The sequence below is a fragment of the Astyanax mexicanus genome, chromosome 4 (assembly GCF_023375975.1).
Source record: "Astyanax mexicanus isolate ESR-SI-001 chromosome 4, AstMex3_surface, whole genome shotgun sequence".
Taxonomy (NCBI): Eukaryota; Metazoa; Chordata; class Actinopteri; order Characiformes; family Acestrorhamphidae; genus Astyanax; species Astyanax mexicanus.
In genome coordinates, this window is record NC_064411.1 from 12230741 (window position 1) to 12257891 (window position 27151).

The following is a 27151-nucleotide window of genomic DNA, read 5'->3' on the forward strand; positions in this document are numbered from 1 at the left end:
AGTTCTCTGTGTAGCCATGTGTTGGGGTTGTTGCTTTGTCTTGAGCCACATAGGTTAGGAGATGATAAGGAGATTCTGAGACTTCTGGTGGACTTTGGTAGTTCACTGGTGCTTGGAAGGGTTCTCCGTGCAGCCCCTCGACTGTCCATTGTGGCTGTTGGGGTGTTGTTGTCCCTCAAACAGAAGTACAGACAAAAAATGGTTCATTTGTGATTAAAAGTAATTCCATAAATGTTGTTCTAAGACACTATAGGGTGGGCTTTAATTCATATTAGCCCCCCCCCCCCCCCCCCCATATCAAACCCACTCCAACGCCCTTGATAGCAACAACCGCGACGTCCACCACTTGCCAGCCCTCTGCCTGGGAAACCAGGAGTTTGGTGATACATTTCACTCGGATGGGAGACTCCTTTTTGTAGGGCGTCGTCGGCCGTGAAAACATTCTGTGTAAAGAAAGAGCACAAACATACAAAATAACATGTTTATACTGTTTAATTCATTATGTTTCACTTAATTTATTGTATTACCCATGATTTAACGGTTCATATTCAAATATTTTATTAAACTATATATTATTAAACTGTTTTTGGACTAAGTGGGGCTATTTTGCTGTTATTGTTCTGTTGTGTAACGCTTAGCACTGATTAAATATTACATAATAAAAAATAATATGAAAATAATTAAAATAGATATTTTTTTACTTAGCAGCACTTGTGTCCCCATTTTAAAGTGTCTGGGTGGAAACAACACCACGCATCTCTACCAAGCAATTAAAAAAGATATATTTTTATCTATTTTCATATTATTTAAATAGTACCAAGCGTTACATATACAGAACAATAACAGCACAATAGCCCCACAAAACCCAAAACAGTTTAATATTATGGTTTATTCTCCCAACCAATCAACAAATAAAATATTTGCATATGAACAGTTGAATCATGGGTACTACAATAAATTTGGTGAAACATAACAAATATTTTATATTTAGTCCGTTGTGCTCTTTTGTTTGCAGAGAATGTTTTCACAGTCGACGACTCTCTACTAAAAGGAGTCTCCCATCCGGGTGAAATGCATCACCAAACTCCTGGTGCCCCGGGCAGAGGACCAACAGTTGGTGGACGGTGCGGTTTTTGGGATGTCAATCAGACACATTCCTAAGTGATTACTTATTGGATAGAAAATGCTGTGTGGTAATCTGAAATTCTGTGCTGAGTATTTGTTTATAAACAGTCTGACACTCTTCTGAGGTAGAAATCAGACAAAGAATAAATCTGCTCTGGGAAGTCATTGATTCTGACCCACCTGAAGATGAAGGCAGGGGAGAAAAAAAAAAAAAATTCCCGCACCGACCGCGCCGTCTGCGTCCTTAATAAAAACTTTTAAGAACCAGGGAATGGCGAATAGTTTTATATAGTGCATGTGATAATGTGGTTTACAAATCAGACATTAAAGATAATGAACGTGTAGCATAAACTATTATTTATATCGTCTCATTGCTGTGTGCATCTGTAACAAAACATTTATAGGAACTATTAAAATAAAGAAATAGATTTGTGAGCCTGTACATACATAAGTGTAAATCATCCAATACAGTGTTGGACGAAATTTATATCACACTATCGTTTGTTTTGTTACAAACAGTATAAAAGCTACTGCCTGTGGCTAAATGGTGGAATGCCAATACTTTTGTCTGATTGAGCTGTGTTCAAAAACTTTTGGTTAAATGCTAATATCCAAATACTTTTGAATAAATGGTGGTGCAGCACAGATATGCCTCTTTATGGTTTAGTATATCTTCAGCCCAGCAGTGTAAACTCTTAAAAGCAGAAACAGTTATGATCATAAACCACAAGCACATGTCTTTCTGAAAAATGCCAATTATAAAAAAATACTTTCATAGGGTTTAAAAGGGCTGATAAAAACCTTTAGAAAAACACTGCAAAACACCACAAAACCAGCAGAAAAATATAAAACCCATAGAATATTTGTTTTAGCAGGAAAGGATAGTAAGCTTAATTGAATGTGTTTAAATTCAAAAGACAGGTATAAAAACAATTAAACACATTTTATTTTGAATTAGTTTAAACACAACACACACAATCAAAAATCAAAAGCACAAACACATACAACCTCACCCCCCCCCCCCCCCCCAAAAAAACCCTAACAGAAGAAATATTACAATCTGAACACAAAAACTTGTCAAATTACCACATTATGGTTCATTAAAAAGTGGGCTTTCAATGTTTAATATGACCTCCCCTTCCCCCACAACAGTTACTTTTAACGTCACCACTCCACACAGTGGCGGGAACGCTGAACTCCTCCATGGTGTCACTGAGGAGAACAGTCTCATCGCCTTTTGTGGAGATTCCCACGATCTCCATCTCCACTGTGATCTTCAGTGACTCTGGTTCCTGTAACACAGAACATGGTGATAGGAGTAAGTTTTAACAGTCTACATTCTTTTCTGGTACAACAGCACAACAATAAAGTGTTAAACTACGGCACTGTAGTTATTAGTAGTGATGGGTCAGACTCTTAGCCGGCTCTTTCAAATAAACGACATGCGCTGACTCCAGAGAGTGAGCCAATATATATATATATAAATATAAATGTATAGATTAAAGTTTTACGATGATACATATAAACCACAGTGGAAGACAGCATAAAAATATACATTAAGGAAGAAAACTAATGATAGAAATAGTGAAATACTAACAAGAGGCAACAGTGAAAGCTCCTCATAAACTCTTACAGTTTTTAGGCATTTCTTATTCTTAGCAATCTCTAAAGGATTTCAAAAGGGGAATAAACTCCAGTAAGAAGATATCAAATCAAGTATTTACAATGATGATAGTAGTATTTACTCAATAAAATAATAATATTAATAATATACTTAAAATCAAGATCAGTGTATGAAAAAAAAACATATATATCACCAAGGTTCATATTTACAGAGATTTTAGTTTTCTTTAAAAAGAAAGAAGAAAAGTCTTGTCAGAATTAAGATACAATGGAACATAAAAAAAGATGATTCACGTTCTGATTGACAAAAAGAGCATTCAACATTGAAGTGCTTGATCTACCCACACCTTACACATGTGACCTCGCATAAACTGTGTTTTGTAGCAACATCAGCTCCCTCTTCCACAACAGGGCAGATCATAACAGAAACCAATCAAACCCTCAAACATGAGCTCCTTTTTATGTCAATCTTTGCTAAAGTTTTCAAAAAACATCACCTGGATGCTTGTTTTTTTTTATTTGCACAATTATTTTTTATTTTGTTGAGTGACACTTTGTTGATGGTGTTCAGTGCTGTTTATTTCACTGTATAGAGTTGCACATTTGAAAATAGTATACACATTTACATTGGACCTGTTTGTTTACTTGAGATGGGCCTTTGTTTTTTGTATTTCGTTATTTATTTTTTATAAAAATAAAGCCATATAAATAATATATATTTTATATAATGTATGTTTCAACTCTATTAATTCATTGTACACATAATTTGGTAATAAATTTAATTAAGCAACCAAAAAATATAAGGAGCTACTTGGAAGCCGAAAGAGCCGGCTCTTCTTATACCTCTTTTCCACCAAAAAAGTGCTGGTGCCGGAGCCGGTTCCAGGGAACCTTTTAAGAACCGGCCCATGTTTCCACTGCTCTAAGGAGTCACTCACTACGTATGTAAATGTGGTTTGATTTGTTACAAACAGCAGAGATGTAGTAATGATTCAGGACATTCAAGGCAGAAATTAAAAATGATGCAGTTCTAGCATACAGTTTTTTATATACATTTTTGCAGTCTCATGGCTCAGTACATCTGTAACAAAAAAAAATCTAGGAACAATTAAAATCAATAAATACTTTTTTTTTTTTATTTAAATACATTTATGAAGCCTATACCTATGTAAGAAGTGTAAATCATCCTTTACACACAATACATTTCTTCATTTCTGTATTGGTATTAAGAACTTTATATAAGGTGTATGGCTATACATATGCCTATTGGGTTCTGTCTTTTCTTCTCAAATTAATGCACTGAACTGACGCAGCTCTCTGTAATGAACGTCAGTCGGTAACAGATGCTGTAAATACTAAATGCCTCTTAAGAATATTTTTTTAGTTGGAGGACCATTGCTGTCTTAGAACTCCAGGCCAATATTTAATAAAAATATATTTGTTTAAAAATTACAAAAACATTATTGGAGACAATCAGTGATTTTAAATTATTGTCCAGCCTTAAGTATTATGTATAATTCATATTCAATATACATATCAGTGGTGTGCAGTAAGGCCTCTAAGGGGCTGACCAAACGTGCATGTAAATAATTACATATTTTTTTATCAGGATGTATATAATTATTGCAAGTGTAAGCATTTATTTTATAGATTAACGAAAAAACAGCAACTAATTCAAAGCATTAGCCTGTGTTTTTCGTTGCTATAGGACTGTATGATTGACAGCGGTACTGACCAATCAAAGCTCTTTAAAATGTCTTCTGCTCACGTGTCCGCGGACCCTTCTCCTGATTTTGAGAAGGGTGTAGTAATGAGTCTATTAGAAAAGTCTTAGGACAATCTAACCAATAAGACTCATGCTTTTCACTCCGGGGGCGGGGCCATGGCTGCCTAGCCCCTTCTCTGCGCTCGGATGAAGGGGTCAGGCTACGCGCATTGATTAGTAGTAAAACGGAGAGCGCATGCTGGATTAATTAAATATTTAGCTAACTATCATGGAAATAAGACAGATATTGTGTCATATTATATTAAAAAGCCTTTTTAAAGGCTGCCCTTCAATGTGAAACTAAGTAATATGCCGTGTGACTGGTGATTTTTGTGTGTACTTAATGTTTTGGCTGCTCTGGCGTCCTGTAGAGATACAAATGAGTGATATTTGTTAAACGCCTGTACTTGTAGGAACATTAAGCATTTATTGTTGGGTCTATTGTATGCTTTTGTAGTTTGTAGCTGTATTTGTGGACTGTTTATGTTTATTAAGTTCATTGGAACTACTGGTCTGAATCTTCAGGTCTGGAACTTAAGCTGGTTCTCTGGCTCTATAGCAGTGGTCTCAATCTTATTCTATCTGGGGGCCGCTGTAGGTAGAGACTGGGTGAGGCTGGGCCGCACAGGACAAGAACACGTATTTTATTCAACACATTCTGCCATGCCAGGTGTTCTGTCGAGTGATGCTACCCATCGATACACGCTTTCTAAAGTGCTAACCTACATTTGTATTATTATTTCAAGTGTACTATAATAATTCTGTTTTTCTAATATTTTTTGTTCATTTAATAACCTGGACTGTCATTACATTGTCAAAGTGTAATGGCAATTAATAATAATAATAATAATAATAATAATAATAATAACAATAATAATAAAATATGATCTTAAAATAAAAAAAAAGATTATAATAAACTCTTACTACCATAACTTTACCCTGATACGGTGGTTTAGACTATCCAAACATAGTACATGAACTTCTGCTGGAAACATGCTCTAATATTGTGCTACTTTTGTGCTTTTACCTTTAAATATACACAAAAGGGTAGCACGGTTTGTCAGGGTAGCACAAGTCGACAGAACACCAGATCTCTCGTCTCGCCGTGTGGGCGTATCTTGAATCCAAATAAGGCTACAGGTGTAGTCAATTTTAAACTTTTAATGATTAAATGAACTTTACTGTGCTCTATATAAATCCATATTTTGCCGTTTGTGTGTGTAAGGCTCGAGTGTGTGTGTGTGTGAAGTCCCTGATTGGCTGAAAGCAGCGCGACGGCTTGATTCATTTGAATAAAGAATGCGGGGTTGCGTTCAACGCAACGCAACCCAACCCAGCCGGTATGCAGTGGCTCTCTCCATTGAAGTGAATAGGATGCGATGTGCTGTTGAAGATACATCAGCAATGTTATTTTATTCTTTATTCTGTTTATTGTTTATGTAAAAACTGGGTTTGCAACATTGAACAATAATCAAGCAATCGGTTATTTACACTGGAGGAGGACCCTCATTTACTGTGCCGCTGAGCATTTACAGTTTAAAAGGGATTAAAAATATTATAAATAAAATTAGAAAAATTAGAAATAAAAACTGACATTTACTATAGACGGAAAAAATATAAAGATAAAAAAGGAAAAATAAAAAACTTTAAAAGATCATAAAAATTAATACATCAAAAATAAAAAATATATATCTTATGAAAAATAATATTTGATCAATAAAAATAATAAAAATATTTAAAATGAATTAAAAAAGAATTAATATAAAATAAAAATTCATTTAAAACAAAATCAAAGGCTTTCTAATAGTGCGCAGAATAATATCAGTTTCAGTTAGTTTCGGTTTCAAATAATTGAAACAGCTCACCAAAACCTCAACCTATCCTTTATATTTGACAATATTTGATTAACTTTACAGGTCCCCACTCATCTTAATAAATTTAACTAAACTGAGTTGTTATATTATTTGAAGCCTCGCGCTGAATTCAGCTCGGCGATGCGAGAGAGAGAGCGGCGCATTTTGCCTGATTTCTCTTGATTGAATATGAGTAAATATTCAAATTTAATACCATTCATTTTGCTACACTTTATAGGACTTTATTTATTAAAAGTTTTTTTAATCGCAGTGCCATGCAAGCTTTCAAGCTCGTTCTGCGTGACTGCAGCATTTTAAAGCGCAGGACAGATTTTAGTCAATTAATTAATATATACATTTTTTAAATAAATTTGCCCTGGGGATAAGAAATGAACGCTAACATATAGCTTTATATTGCTGTGTATTTCAAATGTTTTTTAAGGTTTATATACTTGACATGCAGCACCAGATGACAGGGTGATGCTTTATTTTTTAGATATGAAAAAAAAAAAATAAAAGTGACTTTCAGTTACATAATAGCAAAGTGAAATGTGACATAAATGACATAAATAAAGTTATGTCCAGTTCAAAGTTCTTTTCTCTTTTAATTTTTCATTTCAAAAACTCCAGCTATTGAGTAAGAATAAGCATCTGTTAAAATTCTGGACAGCAGAATGCCTGTGTCTGCTCTATTAAGCTTAGTCTGTGTACTAAGCATAAATATAAATCCTTATAACTGTTTGATCCAGGTGTTAAACTGTTGTATTAATACCATTTTAACGTTTTTCGTTTCTATGTTTTGAAATTCGTTAGATTATATTTTTGTCAACATTTTGGGTTAATTTTCGTTTATTATTTTTCTAATAATAATAGAAATTATATAATTAATGTATATATATAATTAATTTATGCACTCATTAATATGCCATACCACATGTCTGTCTTTGTTAAAGAGCATAATATAAAGTATTTCAGCATGAAAGCACGTATTTGTAATGTGTCACAGCGTCCTGAATCATTACTACATCTCTGCTGTTTGTAACAACACGTCTCGCAATTGGCCCGCGGGCCGCGAGTGTGAGACCCAGGGGCGCAGATGGACATTTTGAACTGGGGGGACCAAGCTGTAAATTTATATATATATATATATATATATATGCTGAAATAAACTTTAGAATAAACACTTTTCTGATCAACACTAGCCATACTGAAACTGTTATTGGTCTGGTATGTCAATATGTCCCCAGTGCCATCTGCGCGCATTCTTACACCATGATGCCAAATCACTGACATCCTACTATTCCATATCACATTGTTTGGTTTTTGAAAAAACGCTGTCATTGTTTTTTGTTTCTTCATTGCTACAGCCTAGGCAAGACCAGGAAGACAATGTTAACATTTTACATCTTATAATTTCAGTTAACAGCGACTGCTTTCTAAAATAACATCATAATAACATCATACATAAAATCAATGGAGAGAGCCGCTGCATGCCTCGGTGCATGCCGGGTTGCGTTGCGTTTAACGCAGCTCCGCCCTCCGGCTCAACTTTATTCAAATAAATCCGGCCACCGCAGTCCAGCCAATCAGGGAAAAGCAGGCTGCGTCCAGCCAATGAGGGAAGAGCAGGCTGCGTCTTCACACACACACAAGCCTCTTAAGGTGCTCACGGCGCGCGTCCACTGGCACTTAAGCACCGACGCACCCTATTCATTTCAATGGAGAGAGCCGCCGCATGCCGCGATGCATGCTGGGTTGCGTTGCGTTGAGAGCAGCCCCGCCCTCCGGCAGGAAAGTTGATCAGATCTCAACTTTATTCAAATGAATCCGGCCGCCGCGCTGCGTCCGGCCAATCAGAGCAGAGTAGGCTACGTCACGTAGAGCGTCACACACAGAAAAGGCACAATTCAAAATGGAGGAGAAGCTGATAACAGCAGTCTCTGGCTTCCCTGAGCTTTATGACCCCTCACTTGTTATTTACAAGGACCTTAATAGGCAGAATTTTGCATGGCGGAGGGTTGCAGAGTGTGTGGGGGTCTCGGGTGAGTGTGAATGAGTACCTTATTAGTATGTTTTTGTAGTAGTTTGTTGTAGTAGTTTGTTTTGCAGTTGGATTGGTCTAAATATTTAACCAGGTTAACTAGCTAGTTAGACAGCTTGGTTAACTGGTACACATGATAAAAACTGTGCTTAAAAAAAAGTAACTTAGGAAATATCTCTGTAAAAAAATTTACATATATTTAAAGATTATTTAAATATGTTGAATTAATTTTTTCCCATAATTGCTGTGCTCTGGTGCATTAACAAAAAGTATTTTGAAGCACTAATGCCTATGATCGGATATACTCAAAGTATAGATTATATGTACATTTAAATTATGTTATGTTAGTAACACATTTAGTTACTATAGTATTTATTAATAAATTAGAATATGTTCAGTACATTAGCAAAAACAGAAAAAGTATTCCTTTAAATATAACATCGGTTTTTGCAAATTATAATAATTTGTAACGTTTATTTTATTTAGTAATTAAGGCTTATGTATGTGTTTCCTGTTTGTGTGTGTGTGTTATGAATATTATACGTGTGGATTTTCACCAAATTATTTCTTGACCAATGTAAATTGTAAAATGTTTTTTTAATAAAGTGTTCTGTTCCACCCCCAGAGGATATCTGTAGGACTCTGTGGCGCAGTCTCCGTGACACCTACAAAAAGGAGGTAAAAAGAGAGAGAGAGAAGATCAGGAGTGGGGCAGGGGCCTCATTACACCGTCCATGGCGGTTCATTAATGTAATGGGGTTCCTTGCCCCATTTGTTGAGGCAAAGGAAACTACATCAAACCTAATGAGATGCTATTCAGCTGCAGCCTCATCCAGCCAGCCAGGCAGCAGTCAGCCAGGCAGCAGTCAGCAAGGCAGCGGCAGTCAGCAAGGCAGCAGCGGCAGTCAGCAAGGCAGCAGCAGCAGTCAGCAAGGCAGCAGCAGCGGCGACAGTCAGCCAGGCATCATCAGCGGCAGTCAGCCAGGCATCAGCAGCAGCGGCAGTCAGCAAGGCAGCAGCAGCGGCAGTCAGCGAGGCAGCAGCAGTCAGCCAGGCAGCAGTTGCAGTCACCTGGGCATTAGCAGCAGCCAGCCAGCAGCACCACCACCACCACCAAAGCTAGGCATCCAGCAGCACCAAAGCGAGCCAGGTAGCAGCCAACACAGCCCAGCCAGCCAGCACATCCCAGCCAGCAACAGCAGCGGAAAAATTAGCACCCCTGCAACCACAAAAAAAAGAAAGAGGAGAGAAGCCATGAGCTCATTTGAAGAAAAACTGATCGCATGTTTAGGTGAGCCCAGCCCACCTCCATTAGATGAGGATGAGTTATTTTTTAAAAGCCTAATTCCAGCTCTAAAAAAACTACCTGATGCAAAAAAAAACACTAACAAAATTGAAAATACATCAGCTGATTGTAGAAGGTCTGGAGGAATGTGCTTAAAAAAATTATGGGTTTCTGTTTTATAATCTGTTTGGTTCCAGTTAAAAAAAAAAAAAAAAACTACCTGTTTTCTAAAAAAATTTAAAAAAAAATTTAAAATACATCAGCTCATTGTAGAAAGTCTAAAAGAACTTAGTTTTATTTTATTCTACATTTTATAATCTGTTTAATCAATGAATTTTAATCTTTACATTAAAAATTTGAACCACTGCCATCGTCTTGGTCTTTTTTGCTATCCTTGAAGAAAAAACTGATGCTTTCTAAAATTTTCTTAATCCATTTAATTTCTTAACATTTATATATTGTGTGTGTGTGTTGGGGGGTGGGGGGAGTGGTGGTATGACATGATCCTTTCCTTACTGATTTAAACAATTGTAAATGTTATATAATATGCTAAAATATTCATAAAGTCTTGCTTTTTAGTTCTATAATTTGATAAGAACACTCCATGAGATTTGTATGTAGGCAAGGTAAGAGAATGTGTATATCATGTGAATTGTCAATATGAAAATCAAGGTGTTAACATTGTGCATGAATATATTTAATGATCAAAGGAAACAGCTCTTTAAAAGTGGATTAAGTGGCTCTTAAAAGAGCCTTTGGGTTGTAGGCAGCTCTTAAAAGAGCTTCTGGTTTAGGGCAGACTACACCACGTGATGTTGCCATGGAACAGCTCCTTCTTGATTGAAGTAGTCTGTGAAGGTCTCCCTCATACGAATAGCCTGCCTAGTGGCATTGTTGGACCCAACCCTCTCAATGTCTTGCAAAATAGACACTGCGTCCTGTTGTGCCTGGTGTGGAGCATCAGATGGCCTCCCTACATCCTTCAGGTTGCTCACTCGGAGGAAGTTGTGGAGAGCACAGGTGGCTTTGACACAGTTCTCAGCAACTGTGTGATGAACTTCAATCACACGCCGATACATTCGCCACTGGGAGGAAAGAATGCCAAAAGCACACTCCACCACTAATCTGGCACGGCTTAGACGGTAGTTAAAAGCCCTGTGTTCCCTGGAGATGTTTGTGCCAGGATAGGGACGCAGCAGGTTTTGGCGTAGAGGAAAGGCCTCATCTCCTACAAAGACATGAGGCAATGGGCCACGATGCTCTGCTCCTCGAATGACAGCATCTTCTGGGAGGTCTAGGGTGCCATCTCTGAGGCCTTCACCAAAGGCAGAGTTGTATAGTGTGCCTCCATCACTCGTTCTGCCATAGCTGCCAACATCAACAACCCGGAAAAGGTAGTCTGCATCTACAACAGCCAAGAGAACAATAGAAAATGTCCCCTTGTAGTTATAGTACAGGGAGCCAGAATTAGAGGGGGCCTTGATGACAACATGCTTGCCGTCAAGAGAACCAATGCAGTTGGGGAAGTTCCAGCGATTTAGGAACCCATCAGCAATGTTCTTCCACTCCTCCTTTGATGGGACAGGCAAGAAGTCATCTACGAGGGAAATCCAGATGGCTTCACTGACTTCCCGGACCACCCTGCTCACTGTGCAGTGCCCCACACGGTAATTGAATGCAATGGTGCGAAAGGAATCTCCCGTTGCAAGGTACCTGTAAATAAAATAGAAAATTGTGTGTGTGTGTATGTATATGTATATATATATACGTGTATGTATGTATATGTGTATATATATATATATACACACGTGCAGGACGCTTGGCATTTGCCAGAGAACACCAGGATTGGCAAAGTCGCCACTGGCGCCTTGTGCTCTTCACAGATGAAAGCAGGTTCACACTGAGCACATGACAGACGTGACAGAGTCTGGAGACGCCGTGGAGAGCGGTCTGCTGCCTGCAACATCCTTCAGCATGACCGGTTTGGCAGTGGGTCAGTAATGGTGTGGGGTGGCATTTCTTTGGAGGGCTGCACAGCCCTCCATGTGCTCACCAGAGGTAGCCTGACTGCCATTAGGTACCGAGATGAGATCCTCAGACCCCTTGTGAGACCATATGCTGGTGCGGTTGGCCCTGGGTTCCTCCTAATGCAGGACAATGCTAGACCTCATGTGGCTGGAGTGTGTCAGCAGTTCCTGCAAGATGAAGGCATTGAAGCTATGGACTGGCCCGCCCGTTCCCCAGACCTGAATCCGATTGAGCACATCTGGGACATCATGTCTCGCTCCATCCACCAACGTCACGTTGCACCACAGACTGTCCAGGAGTTGGCAGATGCTTTAGTCCAGGTCTGGGAGGAGATCCCTCAGGAGACCATCCGCCACCTCATCAGGAGCATGCCCAGGCGTTGTAGGGAGGTCATACAGGCACGTGTAGGCCACACACAATACTGAGCCTCATTTTGACTTGTTTTAAGGACATTACATTAAAGTTGGATCAGCCTGTAGTGTGTTTTTTCACTTTAATTTTGTGTGTGGCTCCAAATCCAGGCCTCCATTGGTTAATAAATTTGATTTCCATTGATGATTTTTGTGTGATTTTGTTGTCAGCACATTCAACTTTGTACAGAACAAAGTATTCAATGAGAATATTTCATTCATTCAGATCTAGGATGTGTTATTTGAGTGTTCCCTTTATTTTTTGAGCAGTGTATATATATATATATATATATATATATATAATTTCATTATACATAGATCATTCATTGAGGATTATTTATATATTATTATTAGTGCCCCAAAATCGCAATTCTGTCTCTGTGTTTATGGGCTCAAATTGCCCACCAAGAACTTCCTGGAACTATCTGAAATCTCCATGAATCACGTGACCATCAAGGATTTTGAACTTCCCTTGTCGCGACGCTCTCTCTCTATGGCTCTGATGGAGAGGACCTTTGTGATTCTAGCAACACTTGGCCAGAATCCAAAAAGATTTTCTGTCAAAATAACCACCCCATTAAAATTGAATAAAAATCAGTTTTGAGTCTGTAAATAAAATACTATAAACTAGTTTGAGAAAATAAAGAGTATAAAACTAATCAAAAGCTTTTTTAAACTGAAACACATTAAATAATATAGATAATAAAAGAAAATGTAGGAAATTGTACTAAAACTAGTGTTGCCGGAGAAGACAGTTTTGCGCTGACACTTTATTAATATATTCTGAATCAGGACACAACTCTTTAATAAAAGTAGCATTATAAAGAAAAAACATTTCTTTGAGTTACTGACAGCATGTTTTATTTTAGACGAATAGTAAAAATCGGTAGCTTTTAGAAGTTTGTCTATAATATATGATGCTGGTTGTTAAATTGTGTATTTTTTTAACAATGTAAAGTTGCTTAAAAAGTGATGACAATGTTCATTTTCTTCTGTATTGTCCTGTATTTATATTCCTTATCTTTATTGCAGTGTTTTTATTATTATTATTATTATTATTATTATTATTATTATTATTATTATTATTGTTATAATGACTGAAAGTATCAGTTAAGGGCCAGCAGGAAACTATAATTCACAGTAATGGTTTTAAGTGGGATTTCTTTTTACTTTAATTTGCAATTTTTTTATTGTTTATTATTACAGTAAAATAGCAAGTTTTCTGTTAAATTAGCGAATCAAAGTTATTTAAAAAAAACACTAGATAAATTCCACCTCGTACCTGACCTTCTCCTCGCTAAAATCACTTCTTTGTACATTTTATATTTTTACAAGCGGACTTTTATTTTGACGGGAAAGTCACGGATCTGTTCCTCCCGCAGCGCCGGAGGAAGAGCAGGATCAGAAGGTATGGAGAAGTTTCTCTCTCTCTCTCTCTCTCTCTCTCTCTGTTCTACATTCACTCCTACACCAACACCACCTTCAGCACCTTCAGCATGTGCAGCATTTACACCACCAGCACTGGATCTTCTCCGAGCTCTGCTCAGCAGTCTGACTCTGACCCACAGACACAGGAGGGGGGTTTGAGTAGGGGGTCGTGGAGCTGGGGATGGGGGGCTTTACAGATCATACACAGGATAACGGAGCCTCACCCTCCTGCCCCCCCCCCTCCCCCACATCACTAATACACACCTCAGATACACAAATTTAATATGTTTAAGACATCCAGGTGTCTAATAGAACTGTATTGTTTGGAATTGCCTGCTAGCTTAGCTTAGCTAGTTATCTAGATAGCATTGGCTAGGTTAGCTAAAGGTGGCTAAACCCTTAACTTACATTCAAAATGAATGTAGCCCTCTATCTAGCTGCTGTATTATTTTAACAAAACTGCTCTTTATGTTTTTCTATATCGTCGTGGTACATTAAAAGAGCGTGGTTCTTGCTCCACACAGCTTTTTATGCACATATTTACAAAAGTATTAGCAATATTAAAATATTTTATGATGTGTTTTTATGTGGGAATAATGGTTTAATATTCATCTACAGTGGGCCAACAATAGGGGACCAAACTAGCTGATGTTAGCTAGCTAGCTAAGGTTACCAGCGTTTTTTTTAACCAGTAGCTACATTGCCTAGCTAGCAAAAGTTGTCAGCACTTTAACCAGCACCTAATGTTATTTACCTAGCCAATGACCCCAGTGCTTTTTTAATCCAGTATCTAATGTTATCTAGCTGGCTAATGTTAACAGTCTAACATTTTTTCCAATGTTTTTATTTAGATATAAAACATTATCTAACAAACACAGTAAAAAAGTTAGATTACACAATTAAATACAGTCTAACCCACAACCCCCCCTCCCGAATATAAATATCTAAACAGGGGTGATAGCGTTCCGGCGCCGCGCCGGAAATCCGGCGTAGCGTGGCTCTATAAAAAAAAAATATATATATAAATAAAATAAATAAATAAATAAATAGAGCCGGTTTAGGTATTAAGTCCCGCCTCTCAGTAGAAACAGCCAATCAGCTTGCTGTTTTTGCGGCGCGCGGAGGAGCGGGGGAAGCCCCTCCCTTGCTGTGAGATTTAGCAGCGGGATCAGACGCAGCAGCTTCAGCTGATTTAAAAACAGATCTGGATATACGGAGCTTTTTCTCAAAAAAAGATAACGGTAGGCTAAACACGTAAACTGTGATGATATGTTTCTGATAGCTGGTTAAAAATACACTTCTTGTATCAGCACACAGATTAAACCCACTGTGATTAGTAAACTGCAGCTGTGTTAGTGAGTTAGTTTGAGTTTGGAATTAGCTAGATAGGGAGTCAAGGTTTTAGAAAATAAATAAACTATATATGTAATGTTCAACTTGCCCTGTACCTGATCAGCTAATCACTATTTCACATATTTCACTGTCGTTATTAGTTTAGGATTACAGGAGAAAATGAATATAGCTAATTAGCTAGAAGCCAGATGTAGTGGATAGTCAGAATTTAGTACAGTACTTTATGTTTGTAGTTTAAAGCAGTTTCTTAACCCTGATCACTGAACTAAAATTGTGTTTTCCACCTGATCTTCATTTCACCTAGATTTTCACCTGATCTTGATTTTCACCTAGAGTGACAGCTGTCACAGTGAAAATGAAGCGGAGTTATGAAAGTGGTTGTGCTAAACGAAAGAAACGGGCAGAGAGCAAAAGAATCGCAGATGCACTGCCAAAATTCACCTCCTTTTTTACACCTCCTGAACCGATCAGTGTTTTTGGGGCCGATTCCGATTGCCGGTCGTCTTTCACCACGATGGGCCGATCGTGGGCGGGGCCAAATGCCACATTAATGCCACACAGATGCCTGGCAAACCTGGCTGGTACAGATTCCCCTAATTACATCCACACCAAAGCAAACACTGGTAATTTACGCTGCTAGTAAATAAACATGAATGTTACTGACCAAAATAAACGCTTTTTAGGAGAGATATAAGTTCTGTGTAAATATTTATAAGACAATACCTGACAAAATCAGTTTTAATGACGTTAATAAACATCACTGTGACAGCGCTAGTCGCAGTTTCACCGCAGTAAAGGACGAGGAGGTGAATCACTTATCTAACCAGCCTTTACTGATTTCTGCTCCAATAACCCTTTCAATAACCTCCAATAGCCTTTAATAGTCTTCAGTAGCCTTCAACAGTCTAACCTTGCAGCCGTGGTGTGTTCACTAAACTCCGTAGTTATAAACATCATGAGGTTAGCAGCGCGCTAACTGACCTGTTTATAATGTAATCCGAGCAGTGCCTCCGTGACAACTGCTGCTGTTAGCTGCTTTGGCTGAAAGGTGAACTGTAGAGAGCTGTATTATCCGTTTTTAAAACCTTTTCCTACACAGATGAACTTAAAAAAAAACGTGTAAAAAAAAAAAAACGCTCCAGACTGGCTGAGCTGAGCCCTGTAGCCCGTGGCTGGGCTGTAGCTGTGACTGAGTGAAGAGAGCGGGGCTTGTGCTGCTGCTGCAGCTCTGACTAGTGGTTGGATGAGGAACTGCAGCTTCTTGTAAGTGAAAACGTTATCTAAAATGTGTCACTTGACAATAAGGTTATACACAGACTATTAAATGTTTGAATAATGTGTCAACATTTATGCCTATGTTACGTCACACATACAGTCTGTTGTCCCTCCCCAACAATCCCCCCCCCCCCCCCCACACCCTTCCTCACCCTGTTGGAACAGGAAAAAAAAGTTCAGGCTCAGGATTTTTTTTCACTATCACCCCTGTCTAAATAAACAGCCCCCCTTTCCAAATAAAATTAATTCAATATGTATTATATTTATAATTATCTTTTACAATATATGTAATTTTTGCTATTGGAAGGTTCTGCAACATTTGACTTCTTCAATGTGAAATATTTGGTTTTGTAATTTTTGTCCAAATTTGTGAACATGTCTAACAGAATAATCTCATACTTAGAGTAATTATTTTGATATAAATTACTCATTTGCCTCTCTTACTTCTTCCCAGAAAACTTACATTTTTGTACATTGCCAAACACAGTGAAACAGGGTTCATTTAGAATCTGTGCATTTAGTGCAGACATCTGAAACGTTACTATTATAGAAATTTAATTTCAAAGGCTTTATATAAGTTTGAATTAACCATTTATGGGTCAATTTAGGTTATTTAAAGTGTCAAAATATCATGTGGTGCGACCGTCCCACCATGACTATTGTTTTGAAATTACTCCTAACCTATATATTTTATTTTTTTGCCTTTTTCGGCATGATTTTTAAATTGTTTTTTAGTCCTGTAATTTTACTTCCATCGTAATATACAAGCAAATTTTGTCCGATAGTCTCCATTTTATAGAATATCATGTTGTGCGACCATCAAGAAACTACTACTTTGGGACCTTTATTTTTTAAAACCAATTTAAATACAGGAAGTTACATAATTTACCAGTTTGCCAGGGACCTGTGGAAGCTGCAAGCAAGTTTGTAACGCTCTGTTCAATTTGATAAAAAAAATAACCTTTTTAACAGCTGGTATGTAGTTGCCACATTTGGATATCATGTGGTACGACTTCAAAAAAAATAAAGAATATTAAGTTATTTCTACAAATATATATTTTGATTATGAATTTCTTAGTGAACTTTTGTGGGAAGTTAACTTATTTTGTTAAGGTGGCTAATTCTCTGCCTGTAAATTCAGACTGAACTTGAAAACATCATGTGGTGCGACCAAATGTCATGTGGTGCGACCATTGCAGAGTGTTTTCCATGATAGATTTATGGGATAGATTGTCACATTTTGTGCTTTTATATTTAGTTGATGAAATGTATACATAAAGTACTATATTTTACTTTTTTAAAATATTTTAATGCAATTTGAGTGATTTTGAGTCAAAATTACAGATAATGTTTAATCTTTGTAAAATATAATTTAAAAAATGCAAAAAAAAAAATATCAAGCATGTCTTTTAACTTTTATATATTTCTTTACAACTGTTAATCTATTTTACCAGATGCCCCTGTCAAGCAAAGTAAAAAACGCTCGCCATAGGTAGCGTGTTAATTCCAATCCTGCAGCAATCAGACTTGTATAAGATGCTGGCCAAAAAATCAGGGTCAACTATTACTTGCCATTGAGTGTTCAGAAATATGATGTAATGATTTCACGCAAATTAACAACTGTTAGGGGCACCTTAAAATTCACCAAGTTTTGTCCTCCGATGCTGCACAAATTAGTTATAGGGAGGTGTAGAGCTGGGCAATATGCCCCCTCCCCCCCCCCCCCCCCCCAAAAAAAAAAAAATTATTCAATTAAAAAAAACTAAAATAAACTACAGATGCTAAAGAAATGGTTAAAAACTAGTTTTTATTTATTTAGTTTTTATTAATGTCCAACATAGTTTAGGTACTGACACAATGCACCCTCAAACCAGGTTTATTCAATTATAGAATTAAATGTTCCTAAAAAAGCCATAATATTCGCTGCAATGACAACACATCATAATACTTATGTTTTACACATATTACATTGTGATGAGATTTTTGAGAAATCTTTGCTATTTTAATTGAATCTGGTTTAAATCAGATCTCTGAGTGGTCCAGCGGGCTAAGTGCTAGTTCGAAACCCAGTCATGCAGCTTGCCATCAGCTGCTGGAGCCATGAGAGAGCAAAATTGGCCTTGCTCTCTCTGGGTGGTTACAGTAGATGGTGCTCTTTCCTCTCATCAGCCCTAGGGTGATGTGGAACAGCACAAGCCTGCATCTGTGAGCAGAACCAAGTCGCTGTGCTTTCCTCCAAGCGTTAGCACTGTGATGCTACTCGAAAAATGCTGCATCAGCAGCAGTTCAAAAAGAGGCGGAGTCTGACTTCACATGTGTTGGAGGAGGCGTGTGCTAGTCTTCATCCTACTGGTGTTGGAGCATCACTAGTAATAGGGGAAGTCTGAATGAGTGAGTTGGTTAATAGGTCATGTAAATTAGGGACAAATTGGAAAAAAAAAAGAAAATAATTCTGGTTTTGTATGGAATTCTGTTTTTGTATTTATTTATTTTGTTTCATTTATTGTATATTGGTCTCTTTTAATAGTTAAATAGTAATGATACGAAACTTTGTCATTTGGAGCGACCACTCATCTGGTGCAACCTATAATAACAGTAACTGTATTAAATTTAAAATAAAGTATCCATTTTCTGTTGCTGAAATTTTAACTATTGATACTGTATGCTGACGTTAATGGTATTTTAGAAAACATTTTATCAGTTTTAATGGATTTACAGGAAAATTTACCCTTTTAACTACATTATAGCCAGTGATTGGTACACTAAAAAACAAAATTGAGATCATTATTTACAAAAACTAAAAAAATATGCAAATAATTTATTTATAAACACTTTATATTACTGGGAATTTGTAAAATAAAATATATTAAGGAAATGTATTAATTTTAACATAAATCACAGTCGCATCACATGACATTTTGTAAGGCCAAGGCCAATTCTTCTATAATATATAAAAATACACTAAAATCACTTAATCTAAAATTTTAATGAGTTTATGTGAACAATTGCTAAAGATTCTCTTATTTTTTGTATTTTAAAATTGGCATGTTGAAAATCCTTATACGTCATTGACTTTTTAGAAAAATCATTGTATATCCAGATATGTTTTAACATCATAGCTACACCCCACTGCAGGAACTCAAAAATCCTCCCCAGCAAGACGGAGGGGGGTGGGGCTTCCCTACTAGACCACTGCGCTCCACAAAACCAGCGAGCTGATTCACGGTTTCTCCTGAAAGGCAGAACTTTATCCATGGCTCCATGATTAGCGTTAAGAGACTTTCCATTTACACATGGCCAGTGGCATTTATCATCATTAATAATACAGCTGAGCGAAACGATTCGGGGCTGCTGGAAAATTATTCGGGGCTGAAGCCCAGGCTAGGCGATGCCCCAGGTTGGAAAGCAGGTTGCAGTTCTCGAAAGAGGCAAACTTACAGATTGTTTGAGCTCAAAGGAGCTCTGGCACAGACACGAGAGGACCGCTATTCCTCCTATTACACCTCAATGTAGCGGTGCAGTGAGTCTGAAGCTGTAATTTTTCCTTTTTTTAAAAGTTCAATCAAGGAAATCCTTCCTAGTGTGCCTTTAAATAAAGATACTCAGGGAAATGGAAAACGAGTATTTTCTGAAGACCAACTTTGAGTCTTTTACCCAGAACTAAAAAAAGGGAGAAAACACGAGAATACCCCAAAAGAAGGGGAAACAAAAAGCTGCCCCAGGGGAACACCCAAGGAGGCTTTAAAATAAAACCTAGAATATTTGTCTTTCTTTCTTTCAAACTAAGAAAGTTCTCAGCTTCTTGTGAGACCGGAATAGAATACAGACTGTCTGAACAGTGGGCGGTCCTTATAAAGGCACTAAGCAGGTGTCCGCCTGATTATTGCGAGTGGCAAAATGTGGCCTCCCTCTAGTGGCTGGAGGACCACCAGGTACAGTACAGAAGCTTTTATGGGAATATAAAGATGTACCATTACTCACGGGCATTACTCACGGCTTTAAAAGACAGTCTTTTCCTATATCGCCCGCAGCTGTGCGCAATCTGAGTCCTATTTCATCACTCACACTCGCCGAGGCATCAGCTGTTGTGTGAAGACCCTCTCGTGTGAAGACCAACGCGGGTAAAGACCTGCGAGTCTATCTGCGCGAGTCCACCGACAAGGCAGCCCGTCCCACTGCTTCCTAAAATGTGCTCCTATCACATACCTGTAGTCACCGGTACTCACGGAAGGCGAAAAAACACACACAGGCGCCAGGATCATACTAACCTGCGTCCACTAAAACAAACCACGCCCACTACTACCTCATTCTCTGTTGGGCTGTGGAACTGCCAGTCGGCTGTTAACAAAGCAGACTTTATCGCCTCTTATGCAAATCATCTGGCCTTACAACTGCTGGCCCTGACTGAAACTTGGATTAAACCTGAAAACACTGTTACTCCGGCGGCTCTCTCCAATAATTATTCCTTCTCTCATACTTCTCGTCTCTCAGGACGAGGACGTGGAACTGGCCTATTAATCGCTAATGGCTTAAAAAATAAAACATTAAAACTTAAAACATTACATCTCGAGCCATTAGCTCAAGCAAACTGCAGCCATGGCTAAAAAATAACTCACTCAGGGAACTACGCTCCAAACTCCGAGCTGTCGAAAGAAAATGGCAAAAAAAAAAACAAAAAAACAAGCAGACCTAAAAAACTACCAACTGCTCCTGGCTTCCTTCTCAGCCAGCATCACGGCTGCTAAAGCTGAATTTTATCACAATAAATTCAGCTCCCTCACAGACTCCCGGAAATTATTTAAATCACTACTCAACCCTCCTCCTCCTCCGGCTACATGCCTTACGGCTGAAACACTTGCCTCATTCTTTACTGGGAAAGTGGCAGCTATCAGCAACCAGTTTACTGATGTAACATGTAGCAGTCCTACTACATGCTCTGCAGCCCGGTGTCCCTCCACCGAAGGCGTTGCGCTCTCCTCGTTCACTCCTCTCACTGAGAACGAGACACTGGCTCTCCTAACATGTAGCCGTCCTACTACGTGTCCGCTTGACCCAATTCCCTCAAACCTACTACAAACCATCGCACCTGCAATCATTTCGGCTATCACTCACAGGATCAATGCCTCTTTAACTTCTGGTGTTTTCCCAACTGCTTTCAAACAAGCATGTGACACCACTGCTTAAAAAGCCTTCTCTCAACCCCGCCCAGGTTGATAGCTACAGACCAGTCTCACTACTACCCTTTCTCTCTAAAACACTCTAGAGAGCAGTTTTAAATCAGGTCTCTGGCTTCCTCTCCCAGAATGACCTCCTGGACCAGAACCAATCTGGATTCAAAAAAGGACACTCTTCCGAGACGGCTCTGTTGTCTGTGACTGAAGCGTTAAAAACTGCTAGAGCTGCAGGCCAGTCCTCAGTGCTCATTCTGCTGGACCTCTCGGCCGCCTTCCACACGTTCAACCACGACTTTCTCCTAACTATACTCTCAAACATGGGGATCTCAGACAGTGTGCTGTCATGGTTTAGATCATACCTCACTGGGCACTCGTTCATGGTGTCATGGCAAGGACAGCTGTCCTCAGCCCACTCCCTATCTACTGGGGTTCCCCAGGGTTCGGTACTGGGTCCCCTTCTCTTCTCAATATACAACGCCTCTCTTGGTCAGGTTATCGACTCACATGGCTTTTCCTACCATTGCTTTGCTGATGACACCCAGCTATACCTGTCATTCTCACCTGAAGATCACTCAATATCTGCATGGATATCGCAGTGTCTCACTGACATATCCTCATGGATGAAGGAGCATCACATTCAATTAAATCTCTCAAAGACTGAACTTCTGGTCATACCAACAAAACCATCTTTTCAACACAACTTCTCTATAACCATCGACTCTCTCTCTCTCTCTCTCTCTCTCTCACCGACAAAGGTCGCTAGGAACCTGGGTGTTATGGTTGATGACCAGCTCTCCTTCACACACCATGTGGCCTCAGTTGCTCGATCCTGCCGCTTTGCACTTTATAACATCAGGAAAATTAGACCGTTCCTGACGCAACAGGCCACCCAACTCCTTGTACAAGCAGTCGTCATCTCACGCCTCGACTACTGCAATGCCCTACTAACTGACCTCCCGGCCTGTGTAGTAAAACCACTCCAAATGATCCAGAATGCAGCAGCACGTCTGGTCTTCACCCAGCCAAAATGGGCACGTCACCCCGCTGCTCATTGAGCTCCACTGGCTACCAGTTTATGCTCGCATCAAATTCAAAACTCTTACAATCGCCTACAAGGTGATGACAGAACAGCTCCTTCCTACCTGCACTCACTCCTGCAGGCTTACACTACCTCCCGGCCGCTGCGCTCCTCCAATGAACGTCACCTCGCTTTACCTAACACTCACACAAAGCAATCCAGACTGTTCTCATACAGACTTCCCCAATGGTGGAACAAACTACCTTCCACTACCATATCAGGAGAATATCTCATTATCTTTAATAAACTCCTGAAGACAGAGCTCTTCAAAGAGCACTTACTCTCTTAACACCTCTAACACACTAAATACTTCTAACCTCATTTCCTTCTTCCTCTCCTTCATTTCTCTATCCCTTTATTTCCCTTCGACCTCCTTTAAGCCCTATCTAACTCTTAATTTCTATTACTTTTGTACTTGACTATTGTAAGTCGCTTTGGACAAAAGCGTCTGCCAAATGTAATGTAATGTAATGTACCAGTAGTTTTGTCAATATGATTTAGGCAGTTATCTTTAATTAATTGACCTGCTTTTATTTTATTATTCAATTACATTTTTCTTTGTTTTTTCCAGAAATTAAAATATTCTCCTGAAATTCATCACCAACAACCAGGATATTTAACTAAGAGGAATGTTAAACTGCTGAAAGAGGTGAAGCAGAAGCCTTCCAGAAGAATCTCCAGAACACGCAGAAATTGCTTGCTACATTTCCGACATGGAGAAACATCAGCACTCTGTCAAGAGTTTTACTAAACAGAGTGATCTCAAAAATCACCAGCGCATTCACACAGGAGAGAAACCGTATTACTGCTCAGACTGTGGGAAAAGTTTTACTGAACAGAGTACTCTCAAAAACCACCAGCGCATTCACACAGGAGAGAAACCATATTCCTGCTCAGACTGTGGGAGTAGTTTTACTAAACAGTGTACTCTCAAAAATCACCAGCGCATTCACACAGGAGAGAAATCATATCACTGCTCAGACTGTGGGAAGAGTTTTACTACACAGAGTGCTCTCAAAACACACCAGCGCATTCACACAGGAGAGAAACCGTATCACTGCTCAGACTGTGGGAAGAGTTTTACTCAACAGAGTACTCTCCAAACACACCAGCGCATTCACACAGGAGAGAAACCGTATCACTGCTCAGACTGTGGGAAGAGTTTTACTAAACAGAGTGCTCTCAAACAACACCAGCGCATTCACACAGGAGAGAAACCATATTACTGCTCAGACTGTGGGAAGAGTTTTACTGAACAGAGTAGTCTCAAAAATCACCAGCGCATTCACACAGGAGAGAAACCGTATCACTGCTCAGACTGTGGGAAGAGTTTTAAACAACAGAGTCATTTCAAAAGTCACCAGCGCATTCACACAGGAGAGAAACCGTATTACTGCTCAGACTGTGGGAAAAGTTTTACCAAACAGAGTACTCTCAAAATACACCAGCGCATTCACACAGGAGTAAAACCATATTACTGCTTAGAGTGTGAGAAGTGTTTTTCTACAGAGAGTCATCTCAAATATCACCAGCGCATTCACTCAGGAGAGAAACCGTATCACTGCTCAGACTGTGGGAAGAGTTTTAATCATCAGAGTCGTCTCAAAAAACACCAGCGCATTCACACAGGAGAGAAAACAATCCCAAATCTGTTCCACAGCAATTAAAAGTGCAAATCTTAAATCTTTCGGACAGAACACCTTATCCTACACAAATGTTTCACTTTGTCTCTTGGGACACGTTCCACCAGTGGATATAGCGGGATATTTGGTTGTTGTATTACTCAAGTTTTATTCTATTTTTCTTATTAGTAGTGATGGGTAGATGAGGCGCCATGAAGCGTTTCAACCCATAGGGAACCTGTATTGAAACTGTGTCGAAACTGTGTCATGAATACTCACACCTACTGGACCTTAAAAATCACTATAGGCAACCTAGTTGACGGACTAATTTTATTACCTAGTTTATACAAAATATGCTTTGAGTAATTTTATTTTATTGTATATAATATTATTTCATATATTCAGTTACATTTAAAATATCAATAAATAACGTGAACATGTAACTCTAAGTGAATGTGTTTGGACTGAGGATGCTTTTGGACTGTCTTTTTTTTCATTCATCCTTCAGCCGCAGCAGGTCCAGCTTGTTATCCAAAGATATTTCCCCCTCTTCAGCCCCCGCTTGCACCGCCTCCTCCTGCCCTTTGTCTGCTGTGATCCGCTCCCCCATGCCGGAGCGCAGAGGAGCTGTAGTCTGCCCAGCAGAGCTCGTATATTATTGTCCATAGTTTCTGTTTTACTGTTGGTTCAAAGTTCGGTTCTTCTATCTATAATACACCTAGATCTGTGTGACATAATCTGTCCCTAAACCTGAAAAATCTGATTTTTGAAATGCATCATATAATTTAGACTTCATTTTAAATCATGTAAATGAATTGGTTTGGGTGTAAAAATTGGTTTATCAGGCTACAACAGTAGTAAAATATGTGAATAAAATAGTTTACAAATGTGAAATAAATATCCGAAAAGAACTGCTGTAAACTCATTTATCATTAATCTGATTGGTTAGATTGTCATATAACTTTGCTAATAGACTCATTACTACACCCTTCTCAAAATCAGTAGAAGGAGAAATGCAGACACTCTGGGGCAGAAGTCCTATAGCACCTGAAAAACGCAGAGTATTGCTTTGAATTAGTTGCTGTTTTTTTTTTTTTGTTAAAGGACCACTATGTAGGACCACCGGGTTTTGTGTTTGTTTTGTCCTCTGACTCCTCCTGCTGCTCCTTCCCCAACACTAACTCCGCCCACTGAGGTTGCCAGCACTACAGCAGTACCACACAGCAAAGGAGCTAGCAGAGCTGGTTCAGTTAAACCTCAGCTGCTACACAGCTTAAAAAGCCTCAGCATGTCTCAAAAAATGCTCAGTGACCAAAGCAGAAATATAACAAGAGTGAATACTGGCAGTGAGTTCGAACGGTGGAGACATAGAGCTCAAAAAACACAAGACCGACCCAGAGCTGCTACTTTTCTCCTGAACAGATAAGCTAACTGGCTAGCTAATGGTCGCGGAGGTACACCGTGGAGATTGCTTGGTCAGACAGGTCCGGCACACTGCAGAGCCTCGGTCCGTTTTAGAAGAGTTTAGAATTGCTGTATTTCTCCTCTCCTCTCGCTCGTACTCTCCACCCCTCCTACTAGTCTTAACGTTGTGTAGTGTTGTAAAAATGAAAATGAAAGATGGGTCCAAACCCACCCCTCATCCGGGGTACAACTCCCCTACGTGTTCGTTTGATAGAGAGAGTCGCAGACAGGTGGAGTGGAGTTGAAAGCAAACCAAGTATTTATTACAAAGTACTGAATTCAGGAGAACCCACACATGAAAGACAGTCTAAGAGCCGTCCCAGTATAAGTTCTGACCCCCTCTCATCTGACTCCATGTTTATACCCCAAATGACGTGAAACCTGCTGATGATGCGTTGCTGATGATTAGCTCATGTTAATATGCATAATTTCACGTGTTAGTACTCAAGTTTCACAGGTCTGACCGGACCACTAGTGTTTGGCCTTGACTGTGTCCAGCCAATACCAGTGTGGTATTGTTTCAGGAATTGACTGTGTGCAGCCGGACAGTGCGGTATTGTTTCAGTAATTGGACAGTGCCGCCCTCCCTATGTGCGCGCGTCCTCCTCCCGCTTTGGTAGGTGAAGGACTTTGCACGCACAGAGAGAGAAAGGCCGCACTGTTCATCCTGAAGTCTTCTTTGTATCAATTCAGTTCATACAGTGTGCACTACATTAATGATTGATGGCCGTTAGTTAGGGTCATGCAGTGAACGAAATGCTATAAGCATGAGCTACGCAAGTCACACAATAGATTTCATATGTTATATGTTAATGTGTTAGTAACGCGTGGTTGGTCCGCCATACAATAGATCCTATGTGTTAGTAAATGCCTTATGTATCATGTGGGTTAATTTGTCATATAATAGAGTCTGTGTTAGTTACATGCCTGATCAAACAATGTTTTACTATATGTGTAAAGAATATATATTGTGGTTATTGGTTAATCTTCTATATAAATGCGTATCAAATACAATGTGAGTATTGGTTACTGCATATAAAACACAAGGTTTCACACAATGATTATGTAATTATAGATACTAAGTTAAGTAATCATAACTGAAAGATATTTGTCAATACACCCAAGGTACAATAAACAGTTACTCTTCAGTAGATTTAGCCTGAATTTGGCAACCCAAATAAGTTTAGTGGCTGGGGAGGGGTGGGCGGAGCAGACTACTCTCTGTGTTGTTTTGAAATTGGACTGGGCAGCCATTTCACACACTTGCTCTCAGGTCCTACATAATGCACCTTTAATTCATTAAATATATGCTTATAACACTGGTGTAAATATTACTAGAAATGGGAAAATTTGTGAAAGAACTTTAAGTTGGCTTGGAAAAGCGCTAATGACATTGAAAATCTTAAACTGTTGCTAGGCTATTTCCGTCTGAAAATAGTGGAGTCGTTGCTATTCTGTTATCTTTTGGCTAAAAGCTAAATTCCAAAAACGTTTGACTAAAAGTCCAAAAATTATTAGTTAAAAGCTGAAGTCCAAAAACTCCACAGTGCTATACACAGTCTATGGTCCCGCCCATACAGTCATTGGTCCCAACCACACCTTTTTGAATAAAGCTGAATACCGTTTC

General features: G+C 38.9%; 3 protein-coding genes and 1 long non-coding RNA gene across 5 annotated transcripts in view; 3 read left to right on the forward strand and 1 right to left on the reverse strand.

Annotated features, from left to right (window-relative positions):
- Positions 1–27151, forward strand: part of LOC125801341 (zinc finger protein 239-like) — a 289352-nt gene that overhangs the window by 182276 nt on the left and 79925 nt on the right. The gene's annotated exons all lie outside the window — the stretch shown is intronic.
- LOC111189946 (uncharacterized) overlaps positions 1–27151 on the forward strand; it is a 131133-nt gene that overhangs the window by 14661 nt on the left and 89321 nt on the right. The window lies entirely within an intron of this gene.
- The window catches only part of LOC125801269 (zinc finger protein 239-like), a 108446-nt gene that overhangs the window by 10535 nt on the left and 70760 nt on the right, over positions 1–27151 (reverse strand). The gene's annotated exons all lie outside the window — the stretch shown is intronic.
- On the forward strand, positions 13474–24503 carry LOC125801371 (zinc finger protein 41-like). Its single transcript, XM_049477986.1, has 2 exons — positions 13474–13538; positions 23010–24503. The coding sequence occupies exon 2, from the start codon at positions 23152–23154 to the stop codon at positions 24103–24105; it is 954 nt and encodes a 317-aa protein (XP_049333943.1). The 5' UTR covers positions 13474–13538; positions 23010–23151; the 3' UTR covers positions 24106–24503.

What these genes read in the sequence shown, in the direction of transcription:
- LOC125801371 (XM_049477986.1), top strand. Translation starts at nt 23,152, where the DNA reads ATGGAGAAACATCAGCACTCTGTCAAGAGTTTTACTAAACAGAGTGAT.